At 38.3% G+C, this 27,988-nt stretch overlaps 1 protein-coding gene across 1 annotated transcript; it reads left to right on the top strand.

The window, feature by feature from the left end:
• Positions 1-8,533: 8,533 nt before the first annotated feature.
• Positions 8,534-25,153, top strand: LOC133642252 (histone acetyltransferase p300-like). Its single transcript, XM_062036344.1, has 7 exons — positions 8,534-8,756; positions 13,519-13,761; positions 13,842-13,941; positions 16,379-16,504; positions 19,562-19,679; positions 19,772-19,958; positions 24,654-25,153. The coding sequence occupies exons 1-7, from the start codon at positions 8,630-8,632 to the stop codon at positions 24,731-24,733; spliced, it is 981 nt and encodes a 326-aa protein (XP_061892328.1). The 5' UTR covers positions 8,534-8,629; the 3' UTR covers positions 24,734-25,153.
• Positions 25,154-27,988: the final 2,835 nt, after the last annotated feature.

The following is a 27,988-nucleotide window of genomic DNA, read 5'->3' as shown; positions in this document are numbered from 1 at the left end:
GACAACAGAGCAATAATGGTAATAGACAACATAGCAACAATGGTAATAGACAACATAGCAACAATGGTAATAGACAACATAGCAACAATGGTAATAGACAACATAGCAACAATGGTAATAGACAACAGAGCAATAATGGTAATAGACAACATAGCAATAATGGTAATAGACAACATAGCAACAATGGTAATAGACAACATAGCAACAATGGTAATAGACAACATAGCAACAATGGTAATAGACAACATAGCAATAATGGTAATAGACAACATAGCAATAATGGTAATAGACAACATAGCAATAATGGTAATAGACAACATAGCAATAATGGTAATAGACAACATAGCAACAATGGTAATAGACAACAGAGCAATAATGGTAATAGACAACATAGCAACAATGGTAATAGACAACATAGCAACAATGGTAATAGACAACATAGCAACAATGGTAATAGACAACAGAGCAATAATGGTAATAGACAACATAGCAATAATGGTAATAGACAACATAGCAACAATGGTAATAGACAACATAGCAACAATGGTAATAGACAACATAGCAACAATGGTAATAGACAACATAGCAACAATGGTAATAGACAACATAGCAATAATGGTAATAGACAACATAGCAATAATGGTAATAGACAACATAGCAATAATGGTAATAGACAACATAGCAATAATGGTAATAGACAACATAGCAATAATGGTAATAGACAACATAGCAACAATGGTAATAGACAACAGAGCAATAATGGTAATAGACAACAGAGCAATAATGGTAATAGACAACATAGCAATAATGGTAATAGACAACATAGCAACAATGGTAATAGACAACATAGCAACAATGGTAATAGATAACATAGCAATAATGGTAATAGACAACATAGCAATAATGGTAATAGACAACATAGCAATAATGGTAATAGACAACATAGCAATAATGGTAATAGACAACATAGCAACAATGGTAATAGACAACAGAGCAATAATGGTAATAGACAACATAGCAATAATGGTAATAGACAACATAGCAACAATGGTAATAGACAACATAGTACCAATGGTAATAGACAACATAGCAACAATGGTAATAGACAACATAGCAACAATGGTAATAGACAACATAGCAATAATGGTAATAGACAACATACCAACAATGGTAATAGACAACATAGCAATAATGGTAATAGACAACATAGCAATAATGGTAATAGACAACATAGCAATAATGGTAAGGAAACATTGAGCACATGTTAACACTTTGAGACAGAGTACAGCAGCAGGTCAAATTAAAGACCCTCATCTCTATATTTGAACCAGACTCCATGTTTGTATAATAGTTTAAATTCATTAATAGTTTGGCATTGCTTGTGTTGTAAGTCCACTTTGTTCCATAGTTTTACTCCGCATACAGACACACAAAAACATAGTTTTACTCCGCATACAGACACACAAAAACATAGTTTTACTCCGCATACAGACACACAAAAACATAGTTTTACTCCGCATACAGACACACAAAAACATAGTTTTACTCCGCATACAGACACACAAAAACATAGTTTTACTCCGCATACAGACACACACAAACATAGTTTTACTCCGCATACAGACACACAAAAACATAGTTTTACCCCGCATACAGACACACAAAAACATAGTTTTACTCCGCATACAGACACACAAAAACATAGTTTTACTCCGCATACAGACACACAAAAACATAGTTTTACTCCGCATACAGACACACAAAAACATAGTTTTACTCCGCATACAGACACACAAAAACATAGTTTTACTCCGCATACAGACACACAAAAACATAGTTTTACTCCGCATACAGACACACACAAACATAGTTTTACTCCGCATACAGACACACAAAAACATAGTTTTACCCCGCATACAGACACACAAAAACATAGTTTTACTCCGCATACAGACACACACAAACATAGTTTTACTCCGCATACAGACACACAAAAACATAGTTTTACGCCGCATACAGACACACAAAAACATAGTTTTACTCCGCATACAGACACACAAAAACATAGTTTTACTCCGCATACAGACACACAAAAACATAGTTTTACTCCGCATACAGACACACAAAAACATTTACGAGTGGTTTGAGCTCTCGGCAATAAGAAATATCCAAAGCCTCTCAAGTTATGAGCTTGCACTCGTCTTATAAAAAAAACGTTGTAGATTAGGTGGCAATAATTAGTTAAATGCTTTATATAAGATTATTAATGTATTATATTTAACAAGGTCATCAAATTTGAGCAACTTTGATTGCATAAACAGATTATGAGTATGTTCTAAATAACCAACGTTGTGAATGATCTTTTCTGTAATATGATCAGAGGATGAATTGTGTTGTGGTAAGTATTCCCCCATACTTCAACACAGTATGTAAGGTATGGGAGTGTTGTGGTAAGTATTCCCCCATACTTCAACACAGTATGTAAGGTATGGGAGTGTTGTGGTAAGTATTCCCCCATACTTCAACACAGTATGTAAGGTATGGGAGTGTTGTGGTAAGTATTCTCCCATACTTCAACACAGTATGTAAGGTATAGGAGTGTTGTGGTAAGTATTCCCCCATACTTCAACACAGTATGTAAGGTATGGGAGTGTTGTGGTAAGTATTCCCCTATACTTCAACACAGTATGTAAGGTATGGGAGTGTTGTGGTAAGTATTCCCCCATACTTCAACACAGTATGTAAGGTATGGGAGTGTTGTGGTAAGTATTCCCCCATACTTCAACACAGTATGTAAGGTATGGGAGTGTTGTGGTAAGTATTCCCCCATACTTCAACACAGTATGTAAGGTATGGGAGTGTTGTGGTAAGTATTCCCCTATACTTCAACACAGTATGTAAGGTATGGGAGTGTTGTGGTAAGTATTCCCCCATACTTCAACACAGTATGTAAGGTATGGGAGTGTTGTGGTAAGTATTCCCCCATACTTCAACACAGTATGTAAGGTATGGGAGTGTTGTGGTAAGTATTCCCCCATACTTCAACACAGTATGGGAGTGTTGTGGTAAGTATTCCCCCATACTTCAACACAGTATGTAAGGTATGGCAGTACCAAGGTGCAGTATAGAGTATGGAGTGCATTTTCATTGAGGTATAGTTTTGCTTTGTTTATAATTGAGAGGCTTTTGGAGATTTTTGTTTGAATGTGTCTGACATGAGCTTTCCATGATAGTTTACTATCAATTATTACTCCCAAAAATGTATTCTCATTTACCATTTCAATTTGGGTACCATCAATACTTATTTTCTGTTCATACGTTATGTTGCGATTTCCAAACATTACTATCTTAGTTTTATTTAAATTCAAAGATCATTTATTTGTGTCCATCCATTTTTTTTTACTATGTTTAGTTCTGTGTTTACTGTATTATTTATGAGCTCATTATAGTCATCACTACTGTAGAATATATTTGTGTCGTCTGCAAAAAGTATAAATTTCAGTGTTTTGGATGTATTAAACATATCATTAATATATACATTCCACAGTTTTGGCCCCAACACGGACCCTTGGGGGACACCACAAGCAATGCCAAGAGTATCAGATACAAATTGACCCATTTGAACAAACTGTACCCTCCCTGTTAAATCACTTTTTAACCAGCCAGCCCCATAATTCCATATCTTCCCATTTGATCTAGTAGAATTGAATGATTAATGGTATCAAATGCTTTCTTTATATCAATAAAAATAGCAACTGCATATCTTTTATGCTCCAGTGCATTAGTCATTTCCTCAATAGCTTCAGTTATCGCCATTGAAGTTGTTCTTTTGGACCTAAAGCCAAAGGCATTTGAAATAGGGTGTCCCTCAAGGTTCTGTGTTGGGCCCGTTATTATTCACTATTTACATAAATAATCTTGGACAGAATATTCCGAACTCAACTTTCCATTCCTACGCTGATGATACTGTCATATACTATACACTCTGTCCACTCCTGCTGAGGCCTTTAAATATCTACAACATGCATTTGACAGTACAAGAACAACTTTGCTATCTTCAACTGCTTTTAAATGCAGAGAAAACAAAGTGTATGTTCTTTACCACATCAAAAAGTGTAAGATCAGCACCGTGTGACAACATTTGAACAAGAAATGGGCAACAAATTATGTTAGTATGTGCTTTTAAATATTTAGGATTTTTAATTGATGACCACTTGAGTTTTAAGGAGCACATTCAGTATGTTGTAAAAATACTGAAACTTTTACTGGGATTTTATTATAGAAACAAGTCTTGCTTTTCTTTTACTGTGAAACAGAAATTGGTGGAAACAACCTTCTTACCTGTTATTGACTATGGAGATGTGTTGTACATGAATGCTACTGCTGCTTGTCTCCACACGCTGGATGGTGTGTACCACGGTGCACTGACATTCACCACCAACTTACTCACCATTGCGTATTATACTCAATGGTTAACTGGACATCTTTATGTGCTCGACACCTCAATCATTGGTATGTGTTCATCTACAAAACCATTCTGGGTATCACTCCATCTTATCTGTCTTGTCTTTTAACAAAGAAACAAGGAAGTCACAATCTTCGGTCAATGAATGTTCTGCAATTTGTCGTCCCCAAAGTAAGAACTGAACTGGGCAAGAAAGCATTTAGGTTTTCAGCAGCGAAGGCTTGGAATAACCTACAATCCAATCTTCAACTTCAAACCCTTGTTATGTTGAATGAGTTTAAAGGCCTACTGAAAGCCACTACTAGCGACCACGCAGTCTGATAGTTTATATATCAATGATGACATCTTAACATTGCAACACATGCCAATACGGCCGGGTTAACTTATAAAGTGACATTTTAAAATTCCCGGGAAATATCCGGCTGAAACATCGCGGTATGATGACGTATGCGCGTGACGAAGTCAGAGTAACGGAAGTTATGGTACCCCGTAGAATCCTATACAAAAAGCTCTGTTTTCATTTCATAATTCCACAGTATTCTGGACATCTTTTGCAATTTTTTTAATGAACAATGAAGGCTGCAAAGAAGACAGTTGTAGGTGGGATCGGTGTATTAGCAGCGGACTACAGCAACACAACCAGGAGGACTTTGTTGGAGCGCTAGCCGCGCTAGCCGCCGACTTCACCTTGACTTCCTACGTCTCCGGGCCGCCAAACGCATCGGGTGAAGTCCTTCGTCCTTCCGCCGATCGCTGGAACGCAGGTGAGCACGGGTGTTGATGAGCAAATGAGGGCTGGCTGGCGTAGGTGGAGAGCTAATGTTTTTAGCATAGCTCTGTGCAGTCCGATTGCTAAGTTAGCTTCAATGGCGTCGTTAGCACAGCATTGTTAACCTTCGCCAGCCTGGAAAGCATTAACCGTGTATTTACATGTCCACGGTTTAATAGTATTGTTGATTTTCTATCTATCCTTCCAGTCAGGGGTTTATTTGTTTTGTTTCTATATGCAGTTAAAGCAAGATGCTATCACGTTAGCTCGTAGCTAAAGCATTTCGCCGATGTATTGTCGTGGAGATAAAAGGCACTGAATGTCCATTTTGCGTTCTCGACTCTCATTTTCAAGAGGATATAGTATCCCAGGTGGTTTAAAATACAAATCTGTGATCCACAATAGAAAAAGGAGAGAGTGTGGAATCCAATGAGCCAGCTTGTACCTAAGTTACGGTCAGAGCGAAAAAAGATACGTCCTGCACTGCCTCTCAAGTCCTTCACTGTAACGTTCCTCATCTACGAATCTTTCATCCTCGCTCAAATTAATGGGGTAATCATCACTTTCTCGCTCCGAATCTCTCTCGCTCCATTGTAAACAACGGGGAATTGTGAGGAATACTAGCTCCTGTGACGTCACGCTACTTCCGCTACAGGCAAGGCTTTTTTTTATCAGCGAGCAAAAGTTGCGAACTTTATCGTCGATTTTCTCTACTAAATCCTTTCAGCAAAAATATGGCAATATCGCGAAATGATCAAGTATGACACATAGAATGGATCTGCTTTCCCCGTTTAAATAAAAAAAAATCATTTCAGTAGGCCTTTAAGGCTTCTGTGAAAGGACTGCAGTCTACCTTGTCTGTATGCACATGTGTTATGTCAGCAAGTTTTAATGTCGTAAATGTGAGGTTTGATGTATTTGTTTACTGTTTTTAATGTAACCTCGCTGCTGCCCTCTTGGCCAGGTCTCCCTTGGAAAAGAGATCTTTGATCTCAATGGGATTTTACCTGGTTAAATAAAGGCTAATAAGAAATAAATACTGACCGTCATTGATTATATGATGCTTCTCAAGAAAAGGTTCAAGTGGAGAGTTAAATAGTTTCTCTAAGATTTTTGAGAAGTGAGGCAAAAGAGAGATTGGTGTGTAATTGGTGAAAGCGTGTTTGCTGTCACTTTTGAAGAGCGGAGTTACTTTAGCCATTTTCATTTGACTTGGAAAGCAGCCGGTCTGGAAGGATAAGTTACATATATAAGTTAATGGTTTTACAATATTCAGGATAACCTTTTGAACCAATATCATGTTGATATCATGGCAGTCAGTTGAGCACTTACTTTTACACTTGCGCACAATGTTTGTCACTTCCTGCTCATTTGTAGCTGAGAGGAAGAATGAGGAAGAATTCTGTTCAATAGTTGATTTTGTAACTCCATTGTCTGGGATATCAACAGCCAATTTAGGACCAACATTTACAAAAAAACTATTGAACTTGTTTACTACATTAGTCATATTATAATCTTCACCGTTTTCATCAATAAAGTAATCAGGATATGTCAACTTGGAATATCCTTGTTTGATCAGACCAGGGGTCACCAACCTTTTTGAAAGCAAGAGCTACTTCTTGGGTAGTGATTAATGCGAAGGGCTACCAGTTTGATACACACTTAAATAAATTGCCAGAAATAGCCAATTTGCTCAATTTACCTTTAACTCTGTTATTATTAATAATTAATGATATTTACACTTAATTGAACGGTAAATGAGGAGAAAACACGACAAAAAATGACAATTACATTTTGAAACATAGTTTATCTTCAATTTCGACTCTTTAAAATTCAAAATTCAACCGAAAAAAAAGAAGAGAAAAACTAGCTAATTGGAATCTTTTTGAAAAAATTTTAAAAAGAATTTATGGAACATCATTAGTGATTTTTCCTGATTAAGATTAATTTTAGAATTTGGATGACATGTTTTAAATAGGTTAAAATCCAATCTGCACTTTGTTAGAATATATAACAAATTGGACCAAGCTATATTTCTAACAAAGACAAATCATTATTTCTTCTAGATTTTCCAGAACAAAAATTTTAAAAGAAATTCAAAAGACTTTGAAATAAGATTTAAATTTGATTCTACAGATTTTCTAGATTTGCCGGAATAATTTTTTTGAATTTTAATCATAATAAGTTTGAAGAAATATTTCACAAATATTCTCCGTCGAAAAAACGAATTAAAATGTATTTATTATTCTTTACAATTAAAAAAATTAATTTACTTGAACATTGATTTAAATTGTCAGAAAAGAAGAGGAAGGAATTTAAAAGGTAAAAAGGTATATGTGTTTAAAAATCCTAAAATCATTTTTAAGGTTATATTTTTTCTCTAAAATTGTCTTTCTGAAAGTTATAAGAAGCAAAGTAAAAAAAAAAAAAAGAATTTATTTAAACAAGTGAAGACCAAGTCTTTAATATATTTTCGTGGATTTTCAAATTCTATTTGAGTTTTGTCTCTCTTAGAATTAAAAATGTCGGGCAAAGCGAGACCAGCTTGCTAGTAAATAAATACCATTTAAAAAATAGAGGCAGCTCACTGGTAAGTGCTGCTATTTGAGCTATTTTTAGAACAGGCCAGCGGGCTACTCATCTGGTCCTTACGGGCTACCTGGTGCCCGCGGGCACCGCGTTGGTGACTCCTGGATTAGACTATTCAAAACATGCCAAGTTCCTTTTATATTGTTTTTGTTTTCATATAGTTTTTTTTGATAATATAACCGTTTGCTTGTTCTTATAATATCAGTTAATTTATTTTTGTACTTCTTGTATCGTTCGACTTCTTTTGTTTTTATTTTGATGAAAAAAATGTTTTTCTTTTTACAGGCATTAATTATCCCTTTTGTGATCCAAGGGCTATTTTTATTTTTTCCTTTTATAAAATATTCTTTCACGGGGCAATGTTTATTATGCAGGGAAGTAAAGATGTCTAAAAAATGACAATAAGGACTGTCCACATTTGGTTCTCTGTATACTGAAGTCCAATCCTGAACTGCTAAACTATTGTTTAGGGCACAGATTGTTTCCTCAGTTGTTATTCCTTTAGAGATTTTTGCCATAGTGTCTTTGGTTTTCTTGAGATGACAGTCCTATAAAGTAAAGACAGGTAAATGGTCAGTAAATAGGCCACTGGTGACTTGATTTCCCATAATGTTAGTAAACATGTTGTGGATGATTGTGGCACTATGTGTTGTTATTCTGCTTGCTTTGGTTATGTTTGGATAAAGAGACATTAAAAGTATTCTGTGGTAATGTTGTTACTGTAACAGGCGGTCTGGCGCAAGGTTTAATTTGCTATGTAGGATAATATTCCTCAAAACATGGCAATATAAGCGTCTGTTGCGATAATGTGTCATTTCCCATCTGGCAACTTCATGTGCTGGGACTATAAAATAGAGAAGAAGGAGAAAGACGCCATTCGAATAAAAGAAGTGAAAGAAGGAAGAAGAAGAAGAAGAAGAAGAACTGCTGTCAGTAAGTCAGTAAGTCACTATGGTAACATTATTTAACAAATGCATTTTAAACGCTTGACTTGACTTTTGTTGTGGCGTCGTCGTGCTTTTTGACTTTGTTAAAGTTGCAATCTTCACTATTTGTATTACTGACATGTTCAACGATGACAAAGGTTCATGTTTTTAAGACCCACCTTTTTCATTTGGCTTTTACCTGATATTATTTTATTGAAGTCATTTGTATTTTACTTTTTATCCTATTAGTTATGCAGGATTGTATTTAGTTATATTTATTTATTTATTTACTGTGTATATATATATATATATATACATATATATATATATATATACTGGCATCTGTTTGTCTCGAGAGACAATAGAGTTTTGCGCTCTAATGTCAATTCATGTGCAAGGCCTGTTGTGACTATATAAGGCAATTCTTGACAGGCATGCTTTGTTGCAGTTCCTGCATACATATTGTATTGTGGTTGATTCAGTGGGGGTGTGACTGTTCGCTTTCTACGTTCACACTTCTCCTCCCACTGTCTTACTCTTCTTCAGTCACTCTGATGTACGCCCTCCTTCACTAACTTCCTCCATTTCCCACGTTCAGCTGAAGAAGCTTCCCAGTTTAATGGCTTGATGTCACTGGCCTTCATATCACGCTTACACACATCTTTAAAACCAAGGACAGGTCTTCCCACAGCCCTTGTTCCAGAGGCCAGTTCTCCGTACAGGATGTCTTTTGGAATGCGAGTGTCATCCATTCCACTTACATGGCCAATATATATATATATATATATATATATATATATATATACACATATATATATATACATGTATATATATATATATATGTGTGTATATATATATATATATATATACACACACACATATATATATATATATACATGTATATATATATATGTGTGTGTATATATATATATATATATATATATATATATATATATATATATATATATATATATATATATATATATATACACATGTATATATATATATATGTATATATATATATATATATATATATATACATATATATATATATATACATATATATATATATACATATATATATATATATATATATATATATATATATATATGTATGTTACTTGTATTTTATTGTTTATTTGTACACATGGTTCTTACAATTTTACAAGTTGTATTATTCTACTCGGTGGCCTAGTGGTTAGAGTGTCCGCCCTGAGATGGGTAGGTTGTGAGTTCAAACCCCGGCCGAGTCATACCAAAGACTATAAAAAAATGGGAGCCATTACCTCCCTGCTTGGCACTCAGCATCAAGGGTTGGAATTGGGGGTTAAATCACCAAAATGATTCCCGGGCGCGGCACCGCTGCTGCCCACTGCTCCCCTCACCTCCCAGGGGGTGAACAAGGGGATGGGTCAAATGCAGAGGACAAAATTGGTACTTTAACTTTAACTTAACTTAACTTATTTTCCAACGTTCCTCAGATGAGCCATCTGCCTCAGGGGTTATGGGCCGTGCTTTGTGTCAGCGTCCTGGTGGCCATGGTCTGATGACCTCCTGGTGTGCAGATGTGATAGTGTTTACTCACCTGGCTCCTCTGTACTCAGTCATGCAATCATATAGTTGCATATGTTTGTATGTTGTGTGTGTTTGTGTTTGGTATGTGTGTCCGTGCGTACGTATGTGATAATGGGGAATATGGGTCACCGGGGTATTGTTTTTAATAGGGATGTCCAATAATGGCTTTTTGCCGATATCCGATATTCCGATATTGTTTCTTAAATTACCGATACCGATATCAACCGATACCGATATCAACCAATATATGCAGTCGTGGAATTAACACATTATTATGCCTAATTTGGACAGCCAGGTATGGTGAAGATAAGGTCCTTTTTAAAAAAAAATTAAAATAAGATAAATAAATTATAAAAATGGGAGCCATTACCTCCCTGCTTGGCACTCAGCATCAAGGCTTGGAATTGTACAAATGTCACCACATCTAGTGTGTGTGTGACAATCAATGGTACTTTAATCTTTAATCTTGATGAAACCATTCAAACTAGGGTTGCTCATGTATGTAGTACTCCCGCCACCCTGCAGGGGGCAACAGTGAAACATGTGTCACAATGAAGCAGCAGTAGATGAGTAGAAGAATACGGCACTATTGAAACTAAAAAGAAAATCAAAGTAAATCGCAGAAATCCGACTTTTAACAGCAACTGGACAAGAAAGTATGAATGTATTTAAATTGCTGACTTTGTGATGTCTTTTGTATTTGTGGCCGTGTTGTTTTTTGTCTGTTAAACACTCTCAATCAAAATTGGTTGACTACATGTAGCGCTGAATTTGACCAACAGAGGGCGATAGATAGATAGTACTTTATTGATTCCTTCAGGAGAGTTCCCTCAGGAAAAATAAAAGGGCGATAAAGCTGCACCTTAGGTGCAATTGTGTTGAGCCACCTGTAAGCAATGTTTGCTGTGTGTATGTAACATACTTTTGTAATGTTTATATTTTCAGTCTTACAAACCTAATCAAAGAAAGACATATAAAGAAATAAACTGAGGAAGAAAAATAATTCAGAAGAAGGAACGTCAATGACACGAAACTTAGCTTCTGTTTCTTAATGCTGTCAACTATCTGTCTCGCTGCGCACGCTGGAAAGGAGCAACGAAGGCAGAATAATGAATTTACTGACAGTGCTGTGTGAAAGCGGATGTGTTTACTTTGTAAAGAAGTAAACACATCCGTACCATCAAAGGAAGGTACTTTCTAGTGAAACATTTACATTTTGATGTCTGGCCCCTGAGCCCTTGGGCCCTCTTCATGATGTAGTTAACAGGCCCTGACTTGGAGGCATTAGATAGATAGTACTTGATTTATTCCTTCAAGAGAGTTACCACAGGAAAATTACAATTCCAGCAGCAGTGTACTGAATTGAGATATAATTTAAAAAGTAATTCATGGAGGTATAAATGGAAATAAAATAGTAAATATAACAACAAGAATACAAATATAACAAGAGAAACTATGCAGTAGTGACCATGTGATACAAATAAAAATGAAGAAAAAACCGCTAATACTGTGGATTATATGAAAGATGTGATGTGTATATTGCACCTTTTAAAAGCATTGCAGGCGGTAATGTTCTCAGGGACTTGTCATTCTCCCCTCTGCCCAATATCTGCAATGTCAAATTGCACGCGCCATGACTGTCCTGTATGCCTGCCTTCTTTAAAACGCTGGAGACAAGAGGAACCAGCAATGTGAGTGTTCCTCTTGATGGCAGCATGTGGGGAGGCCCCGGGCCCCCAAGTCAATAAGCCAACTCATCACACCATAAATCAACTTGATAAACTTGCCAGCATCCATAAATTGACCCGTCTGGGTGTGTTGCTTTTCATTTTATGCTGCTTCCAAACAGGGTGCAAGAGTGTTCACTCTGTGCATGGTTTATTCAATAGTCAAATTAAAGGGAAACGGCACCTTTTTGGGGGGAAATTGTGCCCATCGTTCACAATCCTGAGAGACAAGAAGACGACAGTTTTCTAGGGTTTTTTGCATTCTAACATGTAAAAATCGGCTAATGTTAGCAGTCAATTCACCTCTAAATCACTTTAAAATGCATTCAAGAACCATCAACAATACTTCATTTACGTTGTGTAACCTGTAGAATAACCAACTGTAGCAACATTGTTATTGTAAGAGAGAACACTGAGGAACTCTTTTTCTAGTGTACTAACACGTTGACATACCAAGGTATTAGACGTAAAAGCTAACTATTGAAAGAAATAAGCTAGCTTGTACGTCAGCACGAAACATGTTTGAGTTTGTAATACACAACACTGTGGTAGGACAGCAATCTGTACTGAGTGAACAACATGAACAATCATATTACACTATCTGTAAAGCATGTTTTGTTGGTACACAGCTCATAGCACAGGCATGACATGCTGCATGTACCATGGTACATGACATGCTGCATGTACCATGGTCCATGACATGCTGCATGTACCATGGTCCATGACGTGCTGCATGTACCATGATCCATGACGTGCTGCATGTACCATGGTCCATGACGTGCTGCATGTACCATGATCCATGACGTGCTGCATGTACCATGATCCATGACGTGCTGCATGTACCATGGTCCATGACGTGCTGCATGTACCATGGTCCATGACGTGCTGCATGTACCATGATCCATGACGTGCTGCATGTACCATGGTCCATGACGTGCTGCATGTACCATGGTCCATGACGTGCTGCATGTACCATGATCCATGACGTGCTGCATGTACCATGATCCATGACGTGCTGCATGTACCATGGTCCATGACGTGCTGCATGTACCATGGTCCATGACGTGCTGCATGTACCATGGTCCATGACGTGCTGCATGTACCATGGTCCATGACGTGCTGCATGTACCATGGTCCATGACGTGCTGCATGTACCATGATCCATGACGTGCTGCATGTACCATGGTCCATGACGTGCTGCATGTACCATGGTCCATGACGTGCTGCATGTACCATGGTCCATGACGTGCTGCATGTACCATGGTCCATGACGTGCTGCATGTACCATGATCCATGACGTGCTGCATGGACCATGGTACATGACATGCTGCATGTACCATGGTCCATGACGTGCTGCATGTACCATGGTCCATGACGTGCTGCATGTACCATGATCCACCTTTGTTTCAGCCTCCTCCTGCATCTCTTCAAAAATAACCTTGTTTTTCTTTCCTGCCTTCATCGCAGCGCTTGTCAGCAGTGCAGGGCTCGGTTTGGTGAACTCCTTAGGTTCAGGGGTGTCAGGTGGACAGTCCAGTACTCCAAACCTGAACCCGCCAAACCAGATCGATCCCAGCGCCATAGAGAGGGCCTATGCTGCCCTCGGCCTTACCTACCAGGGCAACCAGATGCAACAGCAGCCTTCCCAGGCCAACATGCCAAACCAGGGACTGCAAGGGCAACCTGGGATGCAGAATCTGAATGCCATGGGTCAGTTTGTCTCCCGTGAAAATGAACTGCTGTATAGAGTTTTTCTTTCTGCATTCAGAATGTTCAAATTCTTTATCCAGGAGGAAACTCTATTGGAGTGAATGGTGGCGTGCAGGCCCCCAACCCTCAGACGTCCCTTCTGCCAGATGCTATGTTGCAAAACAGCATCAACGCGCAGAGGTAGGACTGGCTAACATAGGACTCACCGTTGCTTAAAACAAAGCTTGAAAGAGCCATATTGGACCAAAAATACAAAAAACTCATCTGTCTGGACACACAAACAATTCAACATCTTATATAAGTGTTATGATGGAAGTGTCTATATTAGCCTACTATCAAAATGACTTTAAAAGTCTTATATAAGTGTTATAATGAAGGCAACACATGATGGAAGTGTCTATATTAGCTATAATAGCCTACTATCAAAATGACTTTAAAAGTCTTATATAAGTGTTATAATGAAGGCAACACATGATGGAAGTGTCTATATTAGCCTACTATCAAAATGACTTTAAAAGTCTTATATAAGTGTTATAATGAAGACAACACATGATGGAAGTGTCTATATTAGCTATAATAGCCTACTATCAAAATGACTTTAAAAGTCTTATATAAGTGTTATAATGAAGGCAACACATGATGGAAGTGTCTATATTAGCCTACTATCAAAATGACTTTAAAAGTCTTATATAAGTGTTATAATGAAGACAACACATGATGGAAGTGTCTATATTAGCTATAATAGCCTACTATCAAAATGACTTTAAAAGTCTTATATAAGTGTTATAATGAAGGCAACACATGATGTAAGTGTCTATATTAGCCTACTATCAAAATGACTTTAAAAGTCTTATATAAGTGTTATAATGAAGACAACACATGATGGAAGTGTCTATATTAGCCTACTATCAAAATGACTTTAAAAGTCTTATATAAGTGTTATAATGAAGACAACACATGATGGAAGTGTCTATATTAGCCTACTATCAAAATGACTTTAAAAGTCTTATATAAGTGTTATACTGAAGACAACACATGACGGAAGTGTCTATATTAGCCTACTATCAAAATGACTTTAAAAGTCTTATCTAAGTGTTATAATGAAGACAACACATGATGGAAGTGTCTATATTAGCCTACTATCAAAATGACTTTAAAAGTCTTATCTAAGTGTTATAATGAAGACAACACATAATGGAAGTGTCTATATTAGCCTACTATCAAAATGACTTTAAAAGTCTTATATAAGTGTTATAATGAAGACAACACATGATGGAAGTGTCTATATTAGCCTACTATCAAAATGACTTTAAAAGTCTTATCTAAGTGTTATAATGAAGACAACACATAATGGAAGTGTCTATATTAGCCTACTATCAGAATGACTTTAAAAGTCTTATATAAGTGTTATAATGAAGACAACACATGATGGAAGTGTCTATATTAGCCTACTATCAAAATGACTTTAAAAGTCTTATATAAGTGTTATAATGAAGGCAACACATGATGTAAGTGTCTATATTAGCCTACTATCAAAATGACTTTAAAAGTCTTATATAAGTGTTATAATGAAGACAACACATGATGGAAGTGTCTATATTAGCCTACTATCAAAATGACTTTAAAAGTCTTATATAAGTGTTATAATGAAGACAACACATGATGGAAGTGTCTATATTAGCCTACTATCAAAATGACTTTAAAAGTCTTATATAAGTGTTATAATGAAGACAACACATGATGGAAGTGTCTATATTAGCCTACTATCAAAATGACTATGTGTCGTAGGCTGACTCAAATCTTTGTTGACAGAAATGTAATATTTATTCTACACATTTTTACAACATTGTAAAACATGAGTACAACTTCTCAGAGGGTGAGATAACTCCTGGTAATGACTGTCTTAGAATGGCCAAAGGTATGGATGTGTGTTTCCAAGTTAGAGAAAACTGTCTTCTTCTATTGGATTTATTACAAACTTTGCAAGCTGGGTAACGTTTGCTGTGGTCTGGAACAACATGGCACACAAACAACTATGAGAAATGCAGCCAATATTACATAGAGATAATGTGTCATGAGACATGCAGATATAAATTAAATACACAAGGACATAAGTAAAGGAAATGAAATGAGCTCAAATATAGCTACAAATGAGGTATAATGATGCAATATGTACTTACAGCTAGCCTAAATAGCATGTTAGCATGGATTAGCTAACAAATATGTCTGATTAGCACTCCACACAAGTCAATAACGTCAACAAAGCTCACTTTTGTGCATTCCCACACCGCATAAAACATTTGGTGGACAAAATGAGACAAAGAAGGAGTGGCATATAACACGTCTCTGTGGCAGCGTCGGAGAGAGTTGTACATGTAAACAAACACTACTCTCATCAGTGAAACACAAACATATTAAACATTTAGGAAGGTGTGTGTCATGTTTTACCTTCTACAGAAACATTATTAAAACAAAGTATATTTTTTCCCATCTTTTTACATTGTCATACATTTTTGAAAATGCTCCCGGGAGCCACCAGGGCGGCGCTAAAGAGCCGTGGGTTGCCGACCCTCGGCTTAAAGGAATGCTTAACATACAGTGCCAAATGTTTTCCCAGTTTGCTGAATGATGGTGTGGGGAACCTGGGCTCCATGCCCACTGCGGCGCCTCCTTCTGCGGCCATGAGGAAGTCCTGGCACGAAGACATCACGCAAGACCTCCGCAACCACCTTGTGCACAAGCTGTGAGTCCACTTCCTCCCTCCAGTCCCACCACTTTGTCATATGCACCTTCCTGTCTTAGATCAGCAAAACTAGGGCTTCATCATATGTCACAATATGTTATTTGATCATTGGAGCGTTTGAAAAGAGGTGACTTTGGCTGCTGACGTATGCTGTGTAACATATCCTCATTTCCTCTTGTATTCTTTGCTCCAAACTATCATTCATATATTTCATCATTTACTCTTAAACTCTGGTTACTTTTTCTTGTAACATGGTTCTGTCTACAATTCTGTAACATTTAATAAACACTTATTCTTCTGTTCTTTAGATACTTTACATCACCTTTTGGCATTGCTACAAAATTGTGTATCGATCCAACACCAAGGATCGATATAGAAGGGTAATTGGCCATACCAACTTTCGTGCTTAAAGTGACAAAAATATTATTACAATATGAAATGTATAGCATTTACTGCTATTGGCTCTCATTTCCTGAGTTTGTAAACGATAACAAAAAACCCCCAAACTATTTTGTGGTACTAAAAAACATAGAGGTGTAACGATTCATCCACTACATCGGCCTATTCATTTATATTCCTAAGATTCAACTACATTGATCTGTGTTCGGCAAGTTAGCCTTCTGGAAGATACCATGTTTTCCGCGCTATGGAGTGCCGCACCCACCAAATTTTAGAAAGAATAAATGTATTTCCATGTATTAGCTGCACCAGACTATAAGCTGCAGATATATACTGGGACGAAAGTAGTTGTAAATGTTTGTTATTTATATGTTAAGGTATAAATGTTATTTATACCTTAATTGTTTCCAAACGGTGTCTGTAACACGGCAGTAAAACGGCTGATCAAACAAAACAGAAGTCATGGTCATGGACCCACTAGGGTTTAGCTGCGCAAGCTAGCTCTCCAATCAGCTAAACAGACTCAATAACTCCACGCTGACATTTTGGTGAATTTACTGAGGAATTTGTGAAAGTGAAACAATACAAAAAGAATGTCATTGTAAGTTAATAATACTAACACAGACACTCGTGAACCTGTTAGCATATTAGCTAATGCTAATGACGCTAGTAGCTTAATTACATTACGATAGCACGTACAAAAAAACACTCTCACAGACGTCACACATGGGACACTTTAGTAAGTAAGAATAGTTTTAGTTATATTGTAAAACTTACAAACCTTGCTTGGACTGATGAATGAAGAATCCATCCGAGTAAAAACGCTATGGACATCTAAAAGACGGAACAACACTTCCATATTCGGTTCAAAGCTCGAAACAGCAGGAATTAATTCACTTCACAGCATCTGCAGTAAGCCAACTCATCCAATAGATGGCGCAAACAAACAAACAATAACACACCATTTAGGTGTATTTTAATGAAAAGCATTTGCATTGTCAGCGAAGAAATGTCCATAAATTAGCAGCGTCGTTTTATAAGCCGCATGGTTCAAAGTGTAGGAAAAATGTAGTGGTTTATAGTCAATATCGCTCTAACATAAAGGCAATCAATGTATTTTATCAATACTAGGAGAAAGAACACATTGGATTTAAGAATGGCAGACTTAATATGAAATGTATGACTTTTAATGATAACTCACTGAATCTTTTCAGATATTACAGGGTTTCTCTTTAATGTACTTTGATTACTGCCACACCTTTTAAATAAGGTTATTGGGGTTTTTTTACGTGAAAACAAATGTAAGTAATATAATATATTGTAGCCCCCAGAAGAAATCACACAAAATCAGACGCTATTTTTAACTTTTATTACCAACCTTCTGATAACAAACAGCACAATTCCAACAGGTTTTACCTCCCGTGCAAACACTTTTGTCTCCGTGAGCAACAACAACACTTCCTCATTCTCCGCCAATCACCTTTCAGGCACGGACGGTGTGTTTGCAAACATGGGAAAAACTGACATCAAATCCAAACCACACAAACATAAAACATTAAGATTAGCTGGTCGTTACAGTATAAATTGATATGTATAGTCTATTATTTGCGCACTATTGACAAGTGATGTACCGACAACCTGACCACCGAAGAAAGACTTTGATCACTGAAAACTGCACAACCGAAACTGGATGTAAACAAAACGCACGCCATTGTCTGGAGCGTTGTCAGCATGTCTGTGATGTGGACGTGATTTTTTTATATATATTGCAGATATACCCGCGGACAGCCATCTACAAAATGTGCAAATATTAAGAAAGACAGTTGCAACTTTTAAGAAGAGAAAGTCCAACTAGAGCAACAGCGGCAAGCAAGTGTGACGTCATGCTCGATGCAGCCTCATTAGTCAGGGACAGAAGTCACTACTTTCTACAAGACATGATAACAGATTTATTTCAAATGTATATATACATTTTTTTAGCCTTTTTAAAGAAAACCATATCATCATAGAAATTATTCAAATTACTTGATGTCATGGTGACCACACCCCCACCGCCACAGGTATCTTGGCAGTTTAGGGGAAATCCTGTATTATCCTTCTAAATAAATGAATATTGTCTCCGCATCGAAGGCAACCTCAAAATATGATTTGAGTCGTTAAAAGGAATCGTTTCACCCCTACTAATCCCTGTAGTATCAACCATATACCAATGCTACAGTATATTTACTTAACTATCGCTACTGTCGATATTTGTATCGATCCTCCCAACTCAATTACATTCAAGAGATCTAGCTTAGCGGTTAGCATTGTTGGATCCTCATGTTTGCTATTCCTTGTCTTCTAATCCCTTTGTAAGAAACACACTTTGTTTGTGGCCAGGAGCCAAGGATGAATCATTTAGAAAGTGCACTGTGGAGGGACGTTATCCTCTAGCATGCTAGCAAGTTAGGGACGCCTTTGTTCACTCGCAGGACTTATCGGAATTGTGTCATCAGCATGCATTATCACGATATGTCGAGAGTATTATGGAGCAACCACAATATTTCAGTCAAAACAAGATTCATACCATTTTAGATACTGTATCTACTTTGATACCTGTTGTCCTTTACAGTGTGGGAGGAGTCAACATTGAAATGTATGTACTGTATGTGTGAGCAGGGTGCAAGCCATCTTTCCCACTCCTGACCCCGCTGCCCTGAAGGACCGCAGGATGGAAAATCTGGTGGCGTATGCTGGAAAAGTAGAGGGGGACATGTACGAGTCCGCCAACAGTAGGGTAAGACATGGCCGTCACATTTGTGTCCAAGAAGTGGATGGCATGTGAATGACCTGCAACACTCTGGTTTCTCTTTGCTCCTTTCCCTCAAGGCGGAGTACTACCACCTCCTAGCAGAGAAGATTTACAAGATCCAAACGGAGCTTGGGGAGAAGAGGAGGACTCGTCTCCAAAAGCAGGGAATGATGCCTGGGCAACCTAGCTTGGCTTCACCTGGCTTCCCACAGATACCACCTCCCAGCCTGGGTCAGCCTCCCATGGCCCCGGGGCCACCTCCAAGTAAGCCAACATATCAATTGAACACATTTTCCAGACTATGGAGTGCACGGGTATATAAGCTGCACCCACTAAATTTGAGGGGAAAAATATTTTCCCACTTATTAGCCACAGTCACAGATGTATAAGTTGTGAAATGAGTTATTTACACAGAAATATTTCATAAATGTTTATTTGCATACCTTAATTGTTTCCAAATGGAGTTTTAACACGGCAGTAAAACGGCTGATCAAACAAAACAGGAGTCATGGACCCACTAGCTGCGCAAGCTAGCTCTCAATCAGCTAAACAGACTCAATAACTCCACGCTGACTCTCTGGTGAATTTACTGAGGAATTTGTGAAAGTGAAACAATACAAAAAGTAATGCCATTATAAGTTAATAATACTAACACAGACACTCGTAAACGCGTTAGCATATTAGCTGGTGCTAACAACGCTACCTTGATTACATTACGATAGCATGTACAGATATGCATGAAAACACTCCTACAGACATCACACATGGGACGCTTTAGTAAGTAAGAATTGTTTTAGTTATATTGTAAAACTTACAAACATTTAGGGCAGGGGTCACCAACCTTTTTGAAAGCAAGAGCTACTTCTTGGGTAGTGATTAATGCGAAGGGCTACCAGTTTGATACACACTTCAATAAATTGCCAGAAATAGCCAATTTGCTCAATTTATCTTTAACTCTATGTTATTATTAATAATTAATGATATTTACACTTAATTGAAAGGTTTAAAAGAGGAGAAAACACGAAAAAAATGACAACTAAATTTTGAAACATAGTTTATCTTCAATTTCGACTCTTTAAAATTCAAAATTCAACCGAAAAAAAGAAGACGAAAACTAGCTAATTCGAATCTTTTTGAAAAAATTTAAAAAATAATTTATGGAACATCATTAGTAATTTTTCCTGATTAAGATTAATTTTAGAATTTTGATGACATGTTTTAAATAGGTTAAAATCCAATCTACACTTTGTTAGAATATATAACAAATTGGACCAAGCTATATTTCTAACAAAGACAAATCATTATTTCTTCTAGATTTTCCAGAACAAAATTTTTTAAAGAAATTCAAAAGAATTTGAAATAAGATTCAAATTTGATTCTACAGATTTTCTAGATTTGCCAGAATAATTTTTTTGAATTTTAATCACAATAAGTTTGAAGAAATATATCACAAATATTCTTTGTCGAAAAAACAGAAGCTAAAATGAAGAATTAAATGAAAATGTATTTATTATTCTTTACAATAAAAAAAAAAAAATTTACTGGAACATTGATTTAAATTGTCAGGAAAGAAGAGGAAGGAATTGAAAAGGTAAAAAGGTATATGTGTTTAAAAATCCTAAAATCATTTTTAAGGTTGTATTTTTTCTCTAAAATTGTCTTTCTGAAAGTTATAAGAAGCAAAGTAAAAAAAAAAAATGAATTTATTTAAACAAGTGAAGACCAAGTCTTTAAAATATTTTCTTGGATTTTCAAATTCTATTTGAGTTTTGTCTCTCTTAGAATTAAAAATGTCGGGCAAAGCGAGACCAGCTTGCTAGTAAATAAATACAATTTAAAAAATAGAGGCAGCTCACTGGTAAGTGCTGCTATTTGAGCTATTTTAGAACAGGCCAGTGGGCTACTCATCTGGTCCTTACGGGCTACCTGGTGCCCGCGGGCACCGCGTTGGTGACCCCTGCTTTAGAGTGATAAAGAATCCATACGAGTAGAAACGCTATGGACGGCTACTTCCAGTTCAAAGCTCTAAACAGCAGGGATTCATTCACATAGCAGCAGCTGCAGTGTGCAAACTCGTCCAAAGGATGGCACCATAGCACAAACAATTACACAACATTTAAGTGTATTTTAAAAAAAAGTATTTGCATTATGGGTGTCAGCGAAGAAACACCGATAAATTTGCAGCACCGTTTTATAAGCCGCAGGGTGCAAAGTTTAAGGGAAAAGTAGTGGCTTATAGTCTGAGATTTACGGTACTCCTCTGTTTGTCGATATACACTTAAAAGATATGGTGTGAATGAATGATCAGTAATAGACATGGAGAAAGGCTAAGATTAAAAATGTGAAAATGGAACAAACCATATTGTATTTCTCCCCAATATAAGTTCATCTTTTGCTTTACCAGTAGTGTGGAAACTCCATTTACGAACTTAATTGGTTCTTGAACATGGTGTGTAAGTGGAGCTCGTAAAAGTTTGTATAGTGAAGCAGAGTTCACCCTAAGAAACAATGTAAACATGAATAATTGCTTCTAGCCTCCACAAAAGTCCATGTTTTAGTAAAAGAATGCACACTTGGTTATCAATCTGATATACTTTAAAATGTCCTCAATTTAACGATCAAAACAACACAAAAACAAGGCAAGCTGAGCTGTCAACACACAAAACATTAACAACCATGTTGCTACACTTATAAAATAAGTCAAAACTTCTTTACCTTGCTGCCCGTGAATGTTTTTGGCATGCACCCCACACAAGAAGGCAAAGTCATTTAAGGCAGAGAGAGAGAGGGGAGGGGGCGGGAAGGAGGGGCAGCGTGTTACTGCTCCTCCAGGGTTTCTTCTTTTCCCTCTCACAATCACAAATACTTTAATAATCCCAGAGGGGAAATGAAGATTTTCAGCACTATCCCATTCAAGATCAGACAAACATTACAGGGAGACAGAACAGGATCAAACATTACTGTGAGACAGAACAGGATCGTCTGCCAGCTTCCGGTGCCCCTTACAAAAAAGGTGAGAAACAGGTAAACGCTTAAGTGAAGTGAAGTGAAGTGAAGTGAATTACATTTATATAGCGCTTTTTCTCAAGTGACTCAAAGCGCTTTACATTGTGAAACCCAATATCTAAGTTACATTTAAACCGGTGTGGGTGGCACTGGGAGCAGGTGGGTAAAGTGTCTTGCCCAAGGACACAACGGCAGTGACTAGGATGGCGGAAGCGGGGATCGAACCTGCAACCCTCAAGTTGCTGGCACGGCCGCTCTACCAACCGAGCTATACCGGCTTAAAGACATTTAAAAGAGCCGAGCTGATGCAACCAGCCACTTCTACCCACAGCCACAAAAGTAAAACAACAACAACAAACATATACACTGTGGTGGCCTCTGCGGTGTTCCTCGCCATCGTCTGCTGGGGTGGGGGGACAGGAGCGGACCCAACAAAGCAACCAAGAGAGTCGGCTCCACCCTCGGCCGCCCACCAACTCTCGGCCAGTGTCCAGTCGGCATGGATGAGTGAGGATACGTCCAAGGAGACAGAGGTGTCTGATACCTGCTCATTCAGCCAAGACACTGTGAAGCTTGTCCAGCTCTGCAGCCCTGTCTCTTCATCCACATCCCCTCCAGTCTCTCCAAACTCTGCAGCCCTGTCTCTTCATCCACATCCCCTCCAGTCTCTCCAAACTCTGCAGCCCTGTCTCTTCATCCACATCTCCTCCAGTCTCTCCAAACTCTGCAGCCCTGTCTCTTCATCCACATCTCCTCCAGTCTCTCCAAACTCTGCAGTCCTGTCTCTTCATCCACATCTCCTCCAGTCTCTCCAAACTCTGCAGCCCTGTCTCTTCATCCACATCTCCTCCAGTCTCTCCAAACTCTGCAGCCCTGTCTCTTCATCCACATCTCCTCCAGTCTCTCCAAACTCTGCAGCCCTGTCTCTTCATCCACATCTCCTCCAGTCTCTCCAAACTCTGCAGCCCTGTCTCTTCATCCACATCTCCTCCAGTCTCTCCAAACTCTGCAGCCCTGTCTCTTCATCCACATCTCCTCCAGTCTCTCCAAACTCTGCAGCCCTGTCTCTTCATCCACATCTCCTCCAGTCTCTCCAAACTCTGCAGTCTTGTCTCTTCATCCACATCTCCTCCAGTCTCTCCAAACTCTGCAGTGCTGTCTCTTCATCCACATCTCCTCCAGTCGCTCCAAACTCTGCAGCCCTGTCTCTTCATCCACATCTCCTCCAGTCTCTCCAAACTCTGCAGTGCTGTCTCTTCATCCACATCTCCTCCAGTCGCTCCAAACTCTGCAGCCCTGTCTCTTCATCCACATCTCCTCCAGTCTCTCCAAACTCTGCAGCCCTGTCTCTTCATCCACATCTCCTCCAGTCTCTCCAAACTCTGCAGTCCTGTCTCTTCATCCACATCTCCTCCAGTCTCTCCAAACTCTGCAGTGCTGTCTCTTCATCCACATCTCCTCCAGTCTCTCCAAATGGACTCTGGTGTGGCAGACACCCAGCAGCTGGTCTCCATGGCCAAAAGGCTCCCGGGAGGCAGATCCAGAAGTTCACAAAAAAGCACCGCAGAAGTCAGCCTTGTCTCACAGTCCCAAAGGGTCCCCAACCAAAAGGCCAAAAACCCCACATGAAAAGAAGAGGGAAACATCAGGAACACAAAAGGATGACACGAGCACAGAGCTCCTGCCACCAGCAGCCACTACAGCGGCGCCATCTTGGGGGGGAAAAAAGAGACTTTCTCAGTCCGCTGTGACACCACAGCCATTCGCTCCTTCTTTGGCTTTTTTGGAGTCGTATTGAGTAGGCAAAATAGAGTAGTAGACAAAGCTGGTGAAAGAAAGAAGGCAAGTGTAACGGAGCGTGTAAACAGGATGTGATGTAAGGGGGCTCCGCCGTGCTGCACAGGAAGTGATGTCCCCAAAATGGCTTTCTGTAACATAGTATCGTTCTTTCAGACGGTCCTCATGCTGATCCGTCCATGATCCGACCTGCTGGACCCAACAGGCTGCAGAACCCAGCAGGTGAGTGTCCTTGACGTGACACAGAGAAGAAAACCTCCGCCTAATCCAATGAAAGAAAATGTTGAATTGATATCAGACTTGGAGAATTTAAGGCTTCATCACTCCATTATTATTGAACTAACTCTTGTTTTTCAAGATGTGTTAATGTGGACTCAGATGTTCTTTGCCTCGTCCACTCATTGCACACAAGTCTGCTAATGTCTTTTTCCACTCCTAAATAAATATTGTAAATAATGTAAATAATTCAATGTGATTATCTTGTGTGATGACTGTATTATGATGATAGTATATATGATAGTATATATCTGTATCATGAATCAATTTAAGTGGACCCCGACTTAAACAAGTTGAAAAACTTATTGGGGTGTTACCATTTAGTGGTCAATTGTACGGAATATGTACTTCACTGTGCAACCTACTAATAAAAGTCTCAATCAATCCTTCATACTGTGGTGTCTAATTGGAAATGTGACTGCTAGGCTTGTCAGGATTTCACCTATGAAATTCCATGTCTCTTGATCCTTATTTGTTACCACGATTAAAAATAATATATCATATACTTTTAAAGGAGCCATATATACAAATTTGACCAGAAAGGGTACTGCAATCACAGTCAAAATTCTGTAGTCCCCTCCCCCTCTCTCTGACTGAGGTTGCCAGATACGCAGCCGAATCCAGCTGGATGGACCGGGCTACTCCAAGGAACTTCAAACTTCCACTACCTCTTACTAGGTGTTGAGGTGCTGGGACCATAATAGTTGAATAGACAAGCCCTTTGTCAATAAAAAATCTCTTACCAACACATTTTACACAGAAATGAAGCAGTTTCCAGGAAGAAGTAGGTCATGCCTGCGTACAATATGACAACAATCATATGGTTATTGTCAGTACTGTCAGAAAACAAAGACTACAACCAACACTAGCAATGGTTATACTGGTGAAAATAAGTAGAGCATGCTTAGCAGACTAATGTACGCCCAAAACTAAAGAGGAGACATTTTACCAAGGTATGCCTATAGGCTACTGTTTCAAACCTTTCAACTTGGTGCATGTAGTCCACAATATGTAAACACCAATGAGGAATTATTTTATCATGCGATTTGTCTTGTCTCCATACCTTTCACATTGCCATGATGACTAATGTTGGAACCATTTCCTCAGTGTATCAGCATATTGAGAAGGAAATAGGAACTGACACTACCCATATCCACATAGCTTTTATTTGTACTAAATATATTATGACACATGGACATACAGGCTAACGGGCATATATTTCCCCCGTTAGCCTGTATGTCCATGTGCCATTGACCGGGCTAGCATGCTAAGCATTCGTTGCACAGACATATGTACTGTATCGGACAATATAGTTTACATACAAAATGTCCATGTCCATTTATTACAAGTAATACAAAAAGGTAAATGTCTGACTTACCTATCAAGGAGGAAATTAGCAAGTTTGGTGTCAGATAAAAAAATCTTGCCCGCCTTCAGTCGCCTCCATCTTTCAAAGGCATCTCCGATACAAATCCTGGTTTTGTTGCTGGCTTTGTCATGAATAAGTTGAGAAAGGTAACTTTTAGATTGACTAAGGTCTGGCATGTTTAGTAACTCTACCAGTGGCAGTAGCCAGACCAAGATGGCAACCCTGATGTGACACACTCACAGACTTTCTAATTGGTCAAACGGTGGAGGGCGGGGCATCGACATGAAAACAATAACAAGATTTCAGGGCTGTAAATCTAATTTTGAAATGATCATATCCTGGCTGAACTACTGTTATCAGTTATAGAGGTATCGGAAAAGAAGATGATTTTTGAATGCCTTTTGACGTATCATTCAGGGGTTAGTGCATGTGCCTCACAATACGAAGGTCCTGAGTAGTCCTAGGTTCAATCCCGGGCTCGGGATCTTTGTGTGGAGTTTGCATGTTCTCCCCGTGACTGCGTGGGTTCTACTCCGGCTTCCTCCCACCTCCAAAAACATGCACCTGGGGATAAGCCCCTCCCACCTCCAAAGACATGCACCTGGGGATAGGCCCCTCCCACCTCCAAAGACATGCACCTGGGGATAGGTTGATTGGCAACACTAAAATTGGCCCTAGTGTGTGAATGTGAGTGTGAATGGCCTGTGATGAGGTGGCGACTTGTCCAGGGTGTACCCCGCCTTCCGCCCGAATGCAGCTGAGATAGGCTCCAGCACCCCCCGCGACCCCAAAAGGGACAAGCGGTAGAAAATGGATGGATGGATTTAATAATGACATGACATGACATTATTACATATGGCTCCTTTAAATGTACTACTTTGTTGAAAACAGTTTTAAAGTGTCAAGTATTAAAGAACAGGCCCGCGGGCGACTCATCTGGTCCTTACGGGCGACCTGGTGCCCGCGTTGGTGACCCCTGATATAGAATGTGAGATATAACAGTATAATGTAGAACACAATATAGAATGTGAGATATAACAGTATAATGTAGAACACAATATAGAATGTGAGATATAACAGGATAATGTAGAACACAATATAGAATGTGAGATATAACAGGATAATGTAGAACACAATACAGAATGTGAGATATAACAGGATAATGTAGAACGCAATATAGAATGTGAGATATAACAGGATAATGTAGAACACAATATAGAATGTGAGATATAACAGGATAATGTAGAACACAATATAGAATGTGAGATATAACAGGATAATGTACAACACAATATAGAATGTGAGATATAACAGGATAATGTAGAACACAATATAGAATGTGAGATATAACAGGATAATGTAGAACACAATATAGAATGTGAGATATAACAGGATAATGCATACGTTTATCATTTGTTTTCAAAACGCTTACAAGAAAGTGGGACCCCAAAAATTTACTGTGGTACCCCATTTTTATGACTTGATGGGGTCCCTGGGACCCCATTTTGAAAATTCCTAGCACCAACACTGATGTCAACAGAGGAGAAAAAATGCTTTATTTAAATATATATATTATTTATAAAGCAAGTTGGAGTATCATTGGCAAATGTTCAAGCTAGTCCCGGCCTTGGCACGCATATATGTGTCCTCTTTTTGGGGTTTCACTATATGGTCAGCCTATCTAAGTCTTAGACTAGATCCGACCGATCGAAGTCTTAGACTAAATCCGACCTGATCTAAGTCTAAGACCACAACATGGCCCAGCTCAGACCAATGATTGTAGATAAGGATTGTTTTGCTTAGGGCCAGCAAACACATTGCAATGATTATTGTTCCTTCTGGCTGT

Source organism: Entelurus aequoreus, linkage group LG25, assembly GCF_033978785.1.
Source record: "Entelurus aequoreus isolate RoL-2023_Sb linkage group LG25, RoL_Eaeq_v1.1, whole genome shotgun sequence".
NCBI classification, from domain to species: Eukaryota; Metazoa; Chordata; class Actinopteri; order Syngnathiformes; family Syngnathidae; genus Entelurus; species Entelurus aequoreus.
The sequence above is the reverse complement of the archived record's forward strand: the minus strand, read 5'-3'. Positions and strand labels throughout refer to the sequence as shown.